Below are 15,275 nucleotides of genomic sequence, written 5' to 3'. Positions count from 1 at the left end.
AAATGACCCCCATTAAGTTCCATTTTCTTCCTCTTGATTGCTTTGATATTCATCTTCCTACTCGACTTTCCTGGAAGGAACCTAAAAGACACCTCCTTTATGTAGCATTAAGTGGAGACCAGATGTGCTGATTGCTGAATGAGTATGTTGTTATGATGAAGTGCTCAAGCTGAACGTTGTGGGATTGTCTGTTTAAGAAGTTGAGACCTTTTCTCTGTTTTATATCTGTTACTTTGAGTCTTTTGGTTAATTTTTCTTGCAACATCTTTGAGCTTCTTCTTGAGCTTCTTGTTCAGGTGCCGACGTGTCTAACAAGACACAGCTGCCGACCGGGACTACACAACATGGCAACGCCAATTGTTAGTCGTTTCTTCTTCTGTAGGAACTAAAAAATCTATAAAGAGGTTTCTCCAGATAAAAGCTCTATGGATAGTTAAAGCAACCTTGTGCTCAAAACAAAAATAAAATGACCTTAGCTACAGAGGAAGGCGTCTTGTGCATGTGTCGCTTCCCCGCTCAGGTCCACCGGAGTTCCCCTTCTTCCCTCCCGTTGCACGTAAGTGCATGGCTTGCGACACAATTTTGAATGTTAAATCACGTGCGTTGTCCGAATCCGTTGGATCGTCTGTCGGCCCACCCCCCAATTTCTGCCGCTTGAAAGTCAGCGTGTTTGCACCAAAACCCCTTCTAAATGCAACGCACATTGGAAATCGTTGGGTGTTCCGATGATAGTGTGGAGCACGGACCCTTAGTAAATGAGCCCCTATGTCTTTACTAGGACAAGCGGTGAATGGGTGTCTAATAATGGTTACCCAGACTGGAGGTTAAGTGGTTACCTGTTCAATTATTGAGAACCCAGACAGGAAGTCATGTGATCAAAAATTTCAATTAGCGATCACCCAGACAGGAAGTCAGATGGTCAACAGTTCAATAAGTCGTTACCCAGACAGGAAGTCTAGTGGCCACCCAGACAGGGAGTTAAGTGATCAAAAGTTCAGCTAGTGATCACCCAGTAAATCAGATGGTCAACATTTTAATTAGTGGTCACCAAGACAGGGAATCATGTGTTCATCAGTTCAATTAGTAATCACCCACACAGGAAGTCAAGTGGTCAACAGTTCAAACAATGGTCACTCAGAAAGGAAGTCAAGTAGTCGCCACTTCAGTTGTGATCACCTATACAGGAAGTCAGATGGTCAACAGTTAAATAAGTGGTTACCCAGATAGGAAGTCTAGTGGGCACCCAGACAGGGAGTCAAGTGATCAAAAATTCAAATATTGATCACCCAGACAGGAAATCAGATGGTCAACAGTTCATTAAGTGGTCACCCAGACAGGAAGTCAAGTGATCAACATTTCAAATAATGGTCAACCAGAAAGGAAGTCAGGTGGTCTCCACTTCAATTAGTGGTCAATCAGACAGGAAGTCAGATGGTCAACAGTTCAGTTATTTATCACCCAGACAGGAAGTGAGGGGCTCAGTAGATCAAATAGGGACAGGAAGTCCGATCAAATAGTGATCACTTAGACAGGAAGTAAAGTGGTTTTCAAATCAACAAGTGGTCACCCAAACTGGGTGTCAAGTCAAGTGGTTACCGAAAATGTCTGTACAACTGTGTAATATCCTACAGAATATTGATAGGGTGGAAAGTTCAAGGTGCAGTATTAACCACAGTTTATGAAGTATGATTGTGCGACTACAGTGAAGATATTGGGAACGCATGTGTAATTGTCAGATACCTCCTGGACTTGATGAGATTTCCCATTTTTCTTGTTTTCTGTTGGCACCACAGTAATTTTACCCCCTGAGCTTGTGCTTTTTCTTGAGTCCTTTGAATGTGAGTTTTGTTCTGGTCATTGGTTTATCACGAGAAAGATGTAAACATAACATATAACAGAATATAGAACGTACAATAAGATACATGTAATCTGATTGTCTGGGTCTATCACATGGATGTGCGTCTTGTACTGTTTATGGGGGGAGAGTATCTGGAGCAGATTTGCTACGGATTTGTAGAAGCTCTTTCCTTTCCAATGAAAGAGGAGAATTCCCCCGTATAATCTGCAGCAGAATCCAAACACGCAATGATCCAGAAGTATAACATAGACCCTTAGGGTCCAAATATCTTATCGCTAAAAGACACTAAAAATGAGAAAAACGACATACCACTGCCACGACACATGCAGCAAAAATGTAAGGGATACAATAAAGGAATCTACATATAATAAATTATCCACTATGCGATAAATTCATGAAAAATTGAGGTGCCGAAAACACATAAAGTTACCCAAAATGATGGGTCCAGTCATAATTCACACATCATAATATTCATTGCAATAAATATGTAAAATATATGAACATAATGTGATATAATAATAAAAAGATCTAATGAAACAAAAATCTGTAGGAGATGATAATGAAGCAATTTATAAACATAAATGCGTTAAAAAAAAATACTGTTAAAAAAACACACATGTAAGATGGGGGCAGACGTATAAGAAACGCCATAATGTGAGCGTCTCGTAGAAGGAAACCATAAATTACTATGAGATCAGGAGCACACACTGGGGCTCATTTACTAAGGGCCCGAATCGCTCATTTTCGTCCGGTTTCCCGAAAATTACCGTTTTGCGCCGTTTTGCACGCGATCAGATTGTGTTGCATCGGTGCCGGGTTTCATGCGACGGAAATCGGGGGGCGTGGCCGTTGGAAAACCCGACTGATTCGGAAAAAACGTGGTATTTAAAAAAAAAATGTGCCACTTGACTTGCACTTACATGCACCAGGAAGAGGATGGTGAACTCCGGCCGACCTCGGCGCAGCAGCGACACCTAGTGGATATCGGGCGCACGACCTTAATGAATCCCAGCAAGCTCCGAATCAACGCGCCGCAGGATCGTGAATGGACCAGGTAAGTAAATGAGCCACACTGTGTAAGTTTTTAATTTTGCCAATGGAGAATCTGGAGTAATTTACGGTATATAGTGGGGAAAAAAATCCAGCATCCAGTAATCCATAGTGTACAGTGACTTATGTTACAGATGTTCCATGTAAAGTGCAACCTCCGCAATGCAAACGTTGAATCTCAATGGAAAGGGAAAGAAATCCGCAGTCCAGCTGCAGCAATAAAATTGCCCAATTTTGACAAAAGCAGCGCCACACTTGTCCGCAGTATATGTCAGGTAGTGCAGCTCAACCTATTTACTCTAATGCAATAGTGCCCCAATACCAGACACAACCCCTGCCATGTATCTTTGAATGTGGACAACCCCTTTAATACAATCTTTAACCCCTTGTCCGTCTCTTCTTGTAAAGGTGGAGGGTGCTGCATATTTGGGGTCATTTGTGTGGAAGTCACAGAAACTGGGGTTATGGAGCAGCCCTCGAGGCGAGAACATGCTGGATGGTGGAGCGCCATTCTACAGCACGTACAAGACCGCGGATGGGAAGTACATGGCAGTGGGCGCCATTGAGCCCCAGTTCTATAAAGAACTTTTGAAGGGTAAGTTATTACAAATCTGTGTGTTGTTGTTGTATGTGTATAGTCACATCCGTACATATCACACTAGAATGTACAGGGCGCCCCTTGTGGCCAGCCGTGCTATTATCAATAGTGTAAATCTGTTATTTTTAACATTTTGCGCACCTTGCAACCTTTTTATCTCTTCATTTCTACAGGGCATCTGCATTAATATGTAAAATAAAAGCTGATCCAGCTGCTTCTTAATGGTTATAGCCACACAGCACAAAATTTATCTAAAGAGACTTTTCAGTTGTATTTTCTCCCAAAACTTGAATAAACACACATTAAAGGGGTATTCTCATGAAGACGAGATTCTTAAATATACACAGGATAACATAATAACACATTCTCCAATTCACTGTTATTAACAAAAATACAAAAATTTAAATTCAAACCTGTCTCTATCAGTACTGGTGTTTAGAATTTTGGTTGTCCTTGGATACAACCGTAATCTCCTGCCTGTTATAAGGAGATTTCTTTAGCTTCTCTTGTATTGCAGGAGAAGGGAAAGGAGGCAGAGAGCACTACAGACACCGGTTCATCAGCATGCTTCTACACTGTTCTCAGGAGCTTGGAGAGTAGATAACAGGAGCACTACAAACAATATAAGCTCTGTATCCAAGGGGAGGGGGTGACATAGCAGTGCTGATTGATTAGATTGATTAGGTGAGGCAGCAGAGCTGAGTGTGTCATTGTGTCTTATATCCATTTCATCTCTCTTTTTCTGTGTGTCAAATATTTGTAGACTGTTTAGAAGCTAAATAAAATTGTAGAGAAATCCTGTACTATGATAATCTAAGCACATTGTTAGCAAACAGCATCGCAAAGCACTTGGGAATCAAGAAGTTTAAGTCTGCTCAGCTAGTGACCGCCCCCAGTCTGGAAACTTAGTCTCAAACTTAGTTTGAGTAAAATAGCAAAAATGATCTGTATTGTGTAAACATTACTAGGAGATTAAACTTTGAGTACATTCTTACATGGGCAAACCCCTTCAAGAATAGAAGGATGGAGTAAAGATTTATAGGTAACACCCACTGAGTAATGAACCTGCAGCTTCACAAGTAATGCCCACTGAGCTCTAAACCTTGCAGCCTCACAAGTAAAACCCACTGAGGTCTGTATGTACAGCTTCACAAGTAACACCCACTGAGCTCTGAACCTGCAGTTTCACAAGTAACCCCCACTGTGCTCTGAACCTGCAGTTTCATAAGTAACATCCACTGAGGTCTGAACTTTCAGCTTTACAAGTAACACCCACTGAGCTCTGAACTTGCTGCTCACAAGTAACCCCCACTGTGCTCTGAACTTACAATCTCACAAGTAAAACCCACTGAGGTCTGAACTTCCAGCTTCACAAGTAACATCCACTGTGCTCTGAACTTGCAATCTCACTAGTAACATCCACTAAGGCCTCTGTACCTTCCGCTTCACAAGTAACACCCACTGGGCTCTGAACTTGCAACCTAACTTGTAACATCCACTGAGGAGTCTGAACCTTCAGGTTTACAAGTAATACCCCATCACAATTAATACCCTGCAGTTTCTTTCGGATCATAAAATAAAATCTGAAGATCTGAAGTTTAACAACCAATAAAGAATAATAATAACTAAGAAAGAATAATGTTGTCTGCAAAGTAAAAAGCAATGGACCCTGGCCAGACCACATTTGAAGGCAGATAGTTGTATAAATAAAGCTGGTGTCAGAATTGAATGTGAGCCCCCGTATTTCAGTCTTGTTAGTGAAGTTCTGGATGATGACATGAAATCTACGACGTCTCCTCGCTCCTGAGCTCAGAAGATAAGGGGCTGTGAGTAAAATGTCAGCCAGGATCCAGCAGATGACATTAGGTGACTTTTACCTGAGTAATGAATGAGGGGAGATACCAGCCGCTTGCCCGTTCCAGGTCTATAGATCTGCGCTGAGTAACTGTCATCGGGTAAGTAAACACTTGAGCGCCCGCGTCGTCTCACTTCACCGTCATCGTGGATAATGTAGATGTGTGATGGAGACACGAAGTGCGTTCGCTTCTTCAGTTGACATTTCCTTCACGCTGTCACGTCAGGTGTCACGGCTTGTGTGTCTGTAACTTATTATAAGACCTGATCTACAGTACTGTGCCAGGAACAGAGTATATCCCAGTACGCGGGAATGAGAGCTCACACAGTGGAAGAGACTTACACAGCTTCCGGATCTTTCCTATGACCGGGACGGTATCGAAGTGGAATTGTGATCTCAGAAGAAACAGTCCTTGATTTTGTAAGAGCAGGAGACCATTGCATGGATTCTTCTAAGACTCTTGGATACTTGCTGGCTACCACCTTGCCTAAAGTTGCCTCTTTGTAGCCAGATTATCACAGCAGTGCCTTCTGACCGTGACTTCTACTCCATGTGGTTGACAGATTCCATCTTGGAGGGAGCAACAACACTCGACATATCTCTGTGTGTTGCCTCCATACACCAAGAGCCTTCTCCACTACCCATCCAATATCACTCCCCATCACTCTCTTTTTGGCTTATGCTTGCTGGGACACGGTTCCACAAGCCTCCCAGTCCACCAGTCATATGTCCCCAACAACACACTCCAGGCATAACAAGCTGCTTACTCACCCCCTTGAGCTTAGTGGCCTTCATCCCCTACACTTTAAGATAATCCACTACCTCCTGCAACTTTGTAATCAGCTGGCAGAATGTTTTGGAGGAAGCACTGTGATTACAAGATACTCCCACTTCAATCGTTATGCTAATGAGGCCGTTGGTGCACCATAAGTGTGTCCTCAGCACCTGGAGGACTGCCCTTCCTGCCTAAAACACTTTTCTCTTCTTCCACGGTCTATCCAAGCTACTCAAGAGACGTATTTCTTGCTTATCTGATGGAGAGTGCAGCTTTCCAAACAGGGATATAAGTGCTCCGATTGTTGAGGACACATTCTGGGTGCACCAACTGCCTTGCAAACAGATTCAATGGAATTTCTCTAAATTGTTGTTACAGACTGAAATAATTAAGTTTTTCTAAAATCCTGTTGCATCTCTCTCCATCATATTGCCATAATGCTTGGGGGGGTGAAAGACTCTTTTTAAAGCAACCTTCACGTTAACCGCTTAAAGAGCACCTTTCATCCCCACACACATGTGGAAATAAGCATATCATAATGTAGGGGCTGCTTCATAGATTCAGGAGCACTTCTTCTATTTTTCTTTTTACCCATCAGAGTTATGGAGATATCAGTCTCAGTATCTGAACATTATAATCCTCTCTACTGTCAGAGTGGAGGTGCTGGAGCAGAGGAGGGGGTGTGTGCTATGCTAATCTTCTCTGACAACGAGGCACTAAGGAGATAAGCATAACACACAATGCCTCCTCCAGGTCAACTTCTCTGACAGTAGAGAGGATTACAGTGGTCAGATACTGGGACTGATATCTCAGCAATCATGTTGGCTAGAGAGAAAATTGAAAGGTGAGGCAGTGAAATTTCTTCTTTAAGTCTTGGAACCACAACATGTCAATCAATCATAACAAATCTTTTTATTGTTTTAACATGCAAGACAATATATCCCTGGGCTGCTAATGGACTACCCACTGGCATACATAACCACTGAGCCACCCGGAGCGATGCTGCTGCGTCATACACCCTTGTCCTGAAGAGACCTGTCTGGATTATGTTCTCCATCCTGATTCCAGAAGCTTATTGTCCCCTTATCTTCAATGTATTAATTTATCAGTAATTTTCTTCCTTCTCATGTCGGAGCATTAACCGCTGGGCATCACTCGTTTGGGAATTTAATCTTCCTAACGGCATTTTCCGCCCGTATCCAATGGTGTAGAACCAATGGCGAGACAAAAGGTGATTTCTTGTTTTGCAGCAATAAATCCACTTCATGTGTCAATTTTCTAATTTGTTGTCAGTGTGAAGCTAATACATACTATTCATCCTTATCTCACGGGAACACTACATGTTAGATGACTAACACCCACCGAGCCACACGAATTACCACGTACCTCCTTGTTATCCTACTGAACCGCTGCATTAGGAAGACTTTATACCTTGAGCATATATTGTGCAGGACAGAATGTTCTCAGATTCAAGGGAGGGGGGGGGGGGTGGTCGGCTGATAGACGGGAAGAAGGGTCTCACTGTATCCCAGCCGTCACATGTAGAACATACACACAACAAGATACTATCACACATCCTATAGTACATATATGACGTGGGACTTGACTTTTTATTGTAATTGTTGTACAACATTTATTCCTTATGTAGCTGGAGGGCGAGAAGCCCATCCCCTGCACTGTACGGACCCACCAGGGGGCACAGGAGGGTCAATGGAGGCTTCGGAGTAGGGCGATATCATCCCTTTAGTATCTGTACATTAGAGCATACAGAAAGGACAAGGGGATTGGTTACCTAAGCTTCATATAGATAGGATTTTCTACTTAAAGGTGTTCCCCAGGATTGGTGGTGGTCTGATACCCACTGAAGATCTATTTCACGGCATTTAGATAAGTGATAAATCCTCTTCACTTAGTGTATAGTGGCTGTTTGCTTCACAGAGCATTGATCTAGAGGCAATGTATCCAGTCTAGACAATGCTCTGTGAGCTAAACAGCCTGGACTCCAGACTGATACATTTTAACAAAGCAGCAGATAGATCTGTACAGCTGCTGCTGATGTGTTTAGCTCACAGAGCATTGTCTAGAACGGATACAATTGTCTCCATTCAGAGGCAGTTACACAGCTAGTCCTGCTCTCAGCTGAGAAGTGGAGACTATTGTATCCAGTCTAGACAATGCTCTGTGAGCTAACCAACCTGGGTCACTTTCAAGCTGTATTGGTCTCCTTAGTATGTCAGTGTATGACCCCCTGTAAATCAACAGTCAATATCAGATTTGGAGAAACTGGTGGGAAGCAGAACTTACAATTCTTTCATTAATTAAAGAAATAGGTATACAGGCGGTCCCCTACTTAAGAACACTCGACTTACATACAACCCCTAGTTACAAACGGACCTCTGGATATTGGTAATTTATTGTACTTTAGTCCTAGGCTACAATAAACAGCTATAACAGTTATCACAGGAGTCTGCAATGAAGATTTATTGTTAATCCTGGTTCTTATGACAACCCAACATTTTTAAAATCCAATTGTCACAGAGACCAAAAAAGTTCTGTCTGGGATTACAATGATAAAATATACAGTCCCGACTTACATACAAATTCAACTTAAGAACAAACCTACAGACCCTATCTTGTACGTAACCCGGGGACTGCCTGTAGTTACATTTCATTGCTAAGAGTGCTTATAGTCAGATTTCCACAGGTCTTATATGAATGACCTATCCTAAGTACAGGGTCCCTATAGTTTACCTCTAGAATACCCCTTTAAAACGTTTTCTGTGAAACTCCGGAACCAGGGATCATCTGTATTCCTATCCTGTAAGTCCTATCCATAACTGATATAATATATCATTGTGTCACTTTCTGCACCACAGGTTTGGACCTTGATTCCTCAGACCTCCCCAATCAGATGAGTTTTTCCGACTGGCCCGACCTGAAGAAGAAATTTACAGAGAAATTTTTAGAGAAGACCCAGGAGCAGTGGTGTCAGGTGTTTGATGGCACGGATGCGTGTGTGACGCCGGTCTTATCCTTAGACGACGCCACCATGCACGAGCACAATAAAGAGCGAGGGTCCTTCTTGTGTGATGATGAAGGGGAGGTGAGCCCATGGCCGGCCCCCCGCCTCTCCCGCACCCCCGCCGCTCCCCCCTCCAGCAGGGATCCGCTCATCGGTGAACACACGTATGAAGTGCTGGCAGAATACGGCTTCAGCGCCAAAGAGATTTCTGATCTTCAGTCTTCTGGAGTGGTCGCCTGTAATAACCCCAAATCACATCTCTAAGACCCCGCCCCATCACTGACATGAAGGGTTTACTAATTAGTATTAATTTTGTAAAAAAATTGTTGCAAAGTGAGTATGCAAATATTTTTGTTTTTCAAAAATGAAAGATGAGATTGTATTAAAATTGTTATTTTTGTATAATCTGGTTTGGTTTTAATTAATGTAAGAAGATCAGTCTTCTATGGTGTAACCATTTTGGGGTGTGCATGATGGGGGTTGGAGTATGGCTGTAGTACCTTACAACCCCTTCTCACAACTTCTGGCAGAAGTCACCGTTATCACATGTGAAGCCCATAAACCGCAGGATTGTAAAGGTGAATATCGAAACATAGGGGCTCATTTACTAAGGGGCCGAATGCCACACTTTCGTCGGGTTTCCCGAATTTTGCTGGATTGCCCGCGATCGGATTGTTAGGCATCGGCGCCGGCTTTCACGCGACAGAAATCGGGGGGGGCGCAGCCGTCGTACAACCCAACGGATTCGGAAAGACTGTGGAATTTAAAAAGGAATTTGTGTCGCAAGATCAGCACTCACATGCACTGGGCCGAAGAAGGTGAACTCCGGTGGACCTCAGCGCAGCAGCGACACATGCAGGATATCATGCGCACACCTTAGTGCATCCCGGCAGACCCCAATAAGCGTCGGACAACGCGCCGCGGGATCGGGACTGGCCCGGGTAAGTAAATGTGCCCCATAGTGTTGCTCTACCTGTGAATAGTCAAGTGGGCGGAACAATTCGCAGGAAAAGTCATGGAATTCTGGCATATAAGTCGAACACATTGGTATTCACTGCAGTAAATAGATGAAGCCAAAGCTGCATATCTGATGGATTTTACTGGATTTGGGCTCTGGACCACCGGCATCACTACTCAAAAGTGGCGTGTGTGTGGTGGCTCTATAGAAGTTCTGCACAGTTGTTCATTAGTGACATAATAAAGCTAACTCCACATTTACCCATGGACTTCCCATGATGCTCCTGGTTTCTGCTATATAACTACTACCCCAGCTGAGGAGTGATGTGCAAACACACTTGGGTCGGAGCTTCACCGCTCTGCCGCTGATTGTCTGTAGCAGAGCCGACTCATAAGAGACACCAGGATGTCCAGTGTTTGGTCGCCTGAAGACCAATGATGTGAGTTAGTTTGATGATGTTACCGGTGGCCATGGGGGGCATATAGAAGGGACAAAACATATAATAAAAGAAGTGTAAACTTCCAGAACCTTTTCCGGGGCGTAGTTCACTTGGGCTCCTGAATGTGGCACATTTCTGGGAGTCTTGACAACAAACCTTACCAAAAGTATCAAATCCTGAAAATTTTGTATATTTTTGTACTTTTTTAAAAGATGCAGTGCTTGCCAATGTTTTTCACCTCTATGATTTTTTTAAAAAAAACGTTTCTTTTATGGAATTTGCTCCCTTTCCTTCTGAACCCAGGGATAGTCTCCACTCAGCACTCACACCTTCCGAGATGCAATTTGAAGGAACAAATACCATCACAATCCATCATGATAAAGCAGGGGCACTGAGGGCGCGTTCACACATTCAGTTTTTCAGTTGCAGTTTTGTTTTTCCAAATCAGGAGTGGAGTTTAAAATAAAAAAAAAAAGTAGTTATATCGACTCTCAATTATATGTTGTCACCCATTATGATCTACACCTGCTTTTGGCTTCAAAAACTGCATCAGAAAAACTGAATGTGTGAACACACCCTTACGCATAGATCCAGGCCCCGTAATCTTCTTTTATTTCTTATCCATGTCCTCCATCCTTGTAAAATCAACTTTTTAAATTAGGCTAATGAGCCAGAAGGGTTGTAGCTTCACAAGCTGTTACACTTTGGAGGAGCACTCCTGCAATCCGTAGCAGGCAGATGAAGGGTAAGGGGAGACAGTGTAACAGCCTGTGAAGCCACAGCTTGAAGTTGCTGAGGGGATCTGAACTCAGGCCCTTGATATTAGAGGTAGCACAAGCCCACCTCTTAGGGTGATGCCACACATGGCGTTTCAAACCCGTTTTGAAACCGTTTTGAATCCGGTTTTGGCCAAAAAGGGATTCAAAACAGGTTCAAAACGCCATGTGTGGCATCACCCTCATTTGATTGAGGAGGTTTTTTTTTAGCCTAATACCCTCAATGGTTTTCTTCCTCATTACGGGCATATAATACTGGTAAATAAAGATATATCTACATATACACCTCAATATACAGCACCTGTCTAGTTATCATCCTTTCACCCCTAGGTGTGGATAGCAGCTGCCCCAGAACCAGGGAACAGGCAAGAATAGTCATAGACAGTCCTGTGAACAAGCCATAGGTCAGGGGCAGGAAGCAAACAGACAAGCAGACCGGGGTTTTCAATGGAGCAGATTCTGGATTAAACACAAAAATCCAGATACTGGTAAACATAAAACACCTATGCGATGAACTCTTTATCACTTTATCACCATGGGTGTGCACCAATTGGTAGGGGACAGAATTGATGTGGGTACACTGGCCCTTTAAGTATCAGGAACGGAAGTGCCCCTGCCCCATTAGAGCCGGAAGCCTGAGCAGTACTTTGTGAGCAAAGCAGGGAATCCTGCGGGGTCCTGTGCCAAGCCACAGGACAGCAGGCAGCGGGTTTTGACCAGTGTGAGTGCTGACAGGAGACAGTCCCCGAGTAGAGAAGGGAGGAGCATTTCCAGAAACAAGAAGCTCAAAAACTAATGTAAGAAATTATGTAAAATTTTTATTTTCCATTCTATAAGCAATGTTGTATCATTTGCAAACACATTTCATCCAACAACTCCTTAAATATTAATCCTCTTTATTTATATAGCGCCATCAAATTCCATAGTGCCTTTAACTCAAGTGATCACAGTGCTGCTCCATAGCCGTGAAAAGCAAACTCATCCCTGCTACAGCCTCAATGTACATGAAAAGTTTTGACAGATTTCCCCTTGCTGTGACACTGTGCTGGGTACAGACACAAGATTAGGTAATAAGCGCCTGGAATATCTTTGTCAGAGCCGCGCGTCATTTGTGGGGGCTGATGGCGTCCTCCGCGTTATACACTGGATATAAGGGGGTGACGGATCACTACAAGGTTTGTATAGCGTCTATTACTGGTGACATGTATAATATTCACTCGTGTGACATTCAGTGTTTTTACGTTTTTTAAATTAATCCGTAATCAGAACTTTCTATTAACTTTTTTGAAATGTTTAAGATCTGCTCTCAGAACTGCGATGCCAAGAAAATTGAAAGGGAACGTGAAGACTTCGCTGTGGATGAGGGAACCTGTAATTTTTCATAACATCCGTGAGTCAACCGTGTGACAGCTGTAAGGAATATAGGCACAGAGAAGACAAAACCGGAGCAGAGGGTGGAGAGTGGGTGAGGGGCAATAGAGGAACTAGATATGAGGCCAAGTATGTATAGGATTTGGGAAAAGAGTATCCAACGTTTACCCAAGTTAATTAACAGCCCCCTAAGGTAGGGTCTGAAATGTCCTTTCTAGAATTTCTGAAAATCTGTCCAGTTTACCAATCAAAAAGCTCCCCCAAACGAGCTGAGAAGAGTCACTTTTTAGAGAATAAATGTCTGATTGGGAGGGGAGTCATCAGCCACAACCCCCTATAACTTCTGAGATCTGAGCAGTTAACAATTCCTTACCGCGTTGCATTGATGGCTTACAGGACGGCAGATAGTGAAGTCCTTGTCCCTGACTTCTTGTCATCTTCAGTATGAATATATGCAGTATAGAATACAGAGATGGTTTAAAACGCACCTCAACTTTCAGCAAACTTTGCAGTAATCAGTAGTCTGTATACATTACAGGTAATACTATTCCTGGTTCTTGTGGGACATTCTTTTCATTTTACAAAAGCTCTTCTATTAACAGGGGGCAGTGTGTCCTCCTATCACTACTAGGGGTGACTGACTATTCTATACCCTGGCTCCCTACATTATCACACCAGCAGTGGGGCAGTGTTTCCTCCTATCACTACTAGGGGAGACTGTCCTATACCATGGCCCCCACATCATCACACCAGCAGGGGGCAGTGTGTCCTCCTATCACTACTAGGGGTGACTGTCCTATACCACGGCCCCCACATCATCACACCAGCAGGGGGCAGTGTGTCCTCCTATCTCTACTAGGGGTGACTGTCCTATACCACGGCCCCCACATCATCACACCAGCAGGGGGCAGTGTGTTGCCTCTTCTTTCCTTCCTGACCATCTTTGGCTCCTGAAAAGAACCTGGAATATTCACTAAAGAAGATACAGTTCTATAACATAAAATCCCATCAGTACACAGGGCGCACTATACATTGAAGCCTATAAGCTCGGACCTGTGAGTGGATCATCTTTGAAGCCTCGTTATTCTATAATTACAGATCTTATCTCTCCTTTTGATGATCACAAAGAAGAGAATTGAAGACTTTGTGTTGTTGAGAGCTGAGAGGTCCTCGCCACCATTACGGGAGAGGAAAATCCTCTGTGTCTTTGATAACCAGAGCCAGTCTTAATTTGCGCTATTTCTCCGGATACTTTTATCGGGGGCTTTATGAATTTTTGATGCAGTTCGCAGCTGAGACTTAGCAGTGGGTAATACGGCAGCCGAATAATGAGAGTAATCACTGCAGGACGCAACGGCTCCGGCATTCACAAGCACATTCCATCTCAGAAGATGAAGAAGAGGGACGCACGGACGTCTTATCTGCGGAGGGTTCAGAAGGCGGAGAGGGGTGGGATGGAATAAAATGGGCTTGATTAAAAATATCTGTAAAACATAAAATAACATTCCCAAGGGTTCCTGTGTAAAGTCAAAATTTCTTATATTTTTGTAACTATTGAAATGAAAGGTGGTGGTGGGGGGGGGTTGGTTTCCGACCTTGGTTTAGAGGCACCGTCACCCATCACCTTACTTATAACGTGGTAATATAAAGATGGTTCCAATCCTTATCCGAGCTCAAATGTGGTCAAAAGGTTCTTTTTGAGACCTCTAGGATAAGGATCCTAAGAATAGGTCATTGTTGAGATTATGTTAGTGGGGGTCCGATGCCCAGCATGGATTAGTAAAAAGGTCTCCACCACAGATTAGTATAGAGCAGGGAAGTCAGACCCCAACTGATCTAATACTGATGATCTATGGGGTCCATTAAGACTGCAATGGACCCAGGGCTGTATGAAAATTGTGCCCCCTTCTAATCTAATTGTTTTATAATTTTTTAGACATCATGGTACCAGAACCAAGCTACTTGGGAACAGAAGACAAGAAAGGCTTCCTCTGTCAGTTATCAGTTCTGCCTTATTGGTGTTTGAGGACCTTCAAATACTGCATACTGCATACATGTTTTGATTTCAGGGTGGAAGGTCTTCACTGAACATCTGTACATGGCAGTTTGATTGATTTGGGTGGTCATGGTCCTCCTAGAAGCCCTCAGCCCTGCGTTGTATAAAAATGATGGGCCACCCACTACTCGTACTTAGCTTCTTGGGAAAGTCAATATTATGTGCTGCAGTTTTAGGATCTTTGGAGGATCCTTTGGGCTCTTGTATGTTTATCAAGAGCCATCATAGATTTATGAGGATTTGGGGGTTGAAGGCGTTTGTAGTTGGTTTGGGTGGCTATGATCCTCCTAGAAGGTTTAGGCCCTGGGCTGTATGGAAATTATGCCCCCTTCTAGCCTACCAGAACTGAGCTTCTTAGGAAAGGAGTATGAGTCCCTCCTGTCAGCTTTTAGTTCTGGAGTTTGAAGTCCTATGGATGACATTTGTCAGGATCGGTGGTAATGGACCCTCTGTACCATCGCGGACGATGACATAAGCCGATATCTGGGAGTGGAGTCTAAGTGGTACCCGGTTTTCA

The 15,275-nt window shown here is 43.4% G+C and overlaps 1 protein-coding gene across 6 annotated transcripts in view; it reads left to right on the top strand.

The window, feature by feature from the left end:
- Positions 1-9,545, top strand: part of AMACR (alpha-methylacyl-CoA racemase) — a 30,197-nt gene extending 20,652 nt beyond the window's left edge. For 3 of the 6 annotated variants that reach the window (XM_072134531.1, XM_072134498.1, XM_072134522.1), the window contains exons 5-7: positions 3,317-3,503; positions 7,272-7,367; positions 9,013-9,545. In XM_072134531.1, coding sequence (XP_071990632.1) covers positions 3,317-3,503; positions 7,272-7,367; positions 9,013-9,422 — 693 coding nt within the window. In that variant the 3' untranslated portion in view covers positions 9,423-9,545. The remainder of the gene's footprint in view (positions 1-3,316; positions 3,504-7,271; positions 7,368-9,012) is intronic. The other 3 variants (XM_072134513.1, XM_072134504.1, XM_072134540.1) reach the window with 2 other exon arrangements.
- The last annotated feature ends 5,730 nt before the right edge of the window (positions 9,546-15,275 follow it).

The sequence above is a fragment of the Engystomops pustulosus genome, chromosome 1 (genome assembly GCF_040894005.1).
Source record: "Engystomops pustulosus chromosome 1, aEngPut4.maternal, whole genome shotgun sequence".
NCBI lineage: Eukaryota > Metazoa > Chordata > Amphibia > Anura > Leptodactylidae > Engystomops > Engystomops pustulosus.
The sequence above is the reverse complement of the archived record's forward strand: the minus strand, read 5'-3'. Positions and strand labels throughout refer to the sequence as shown.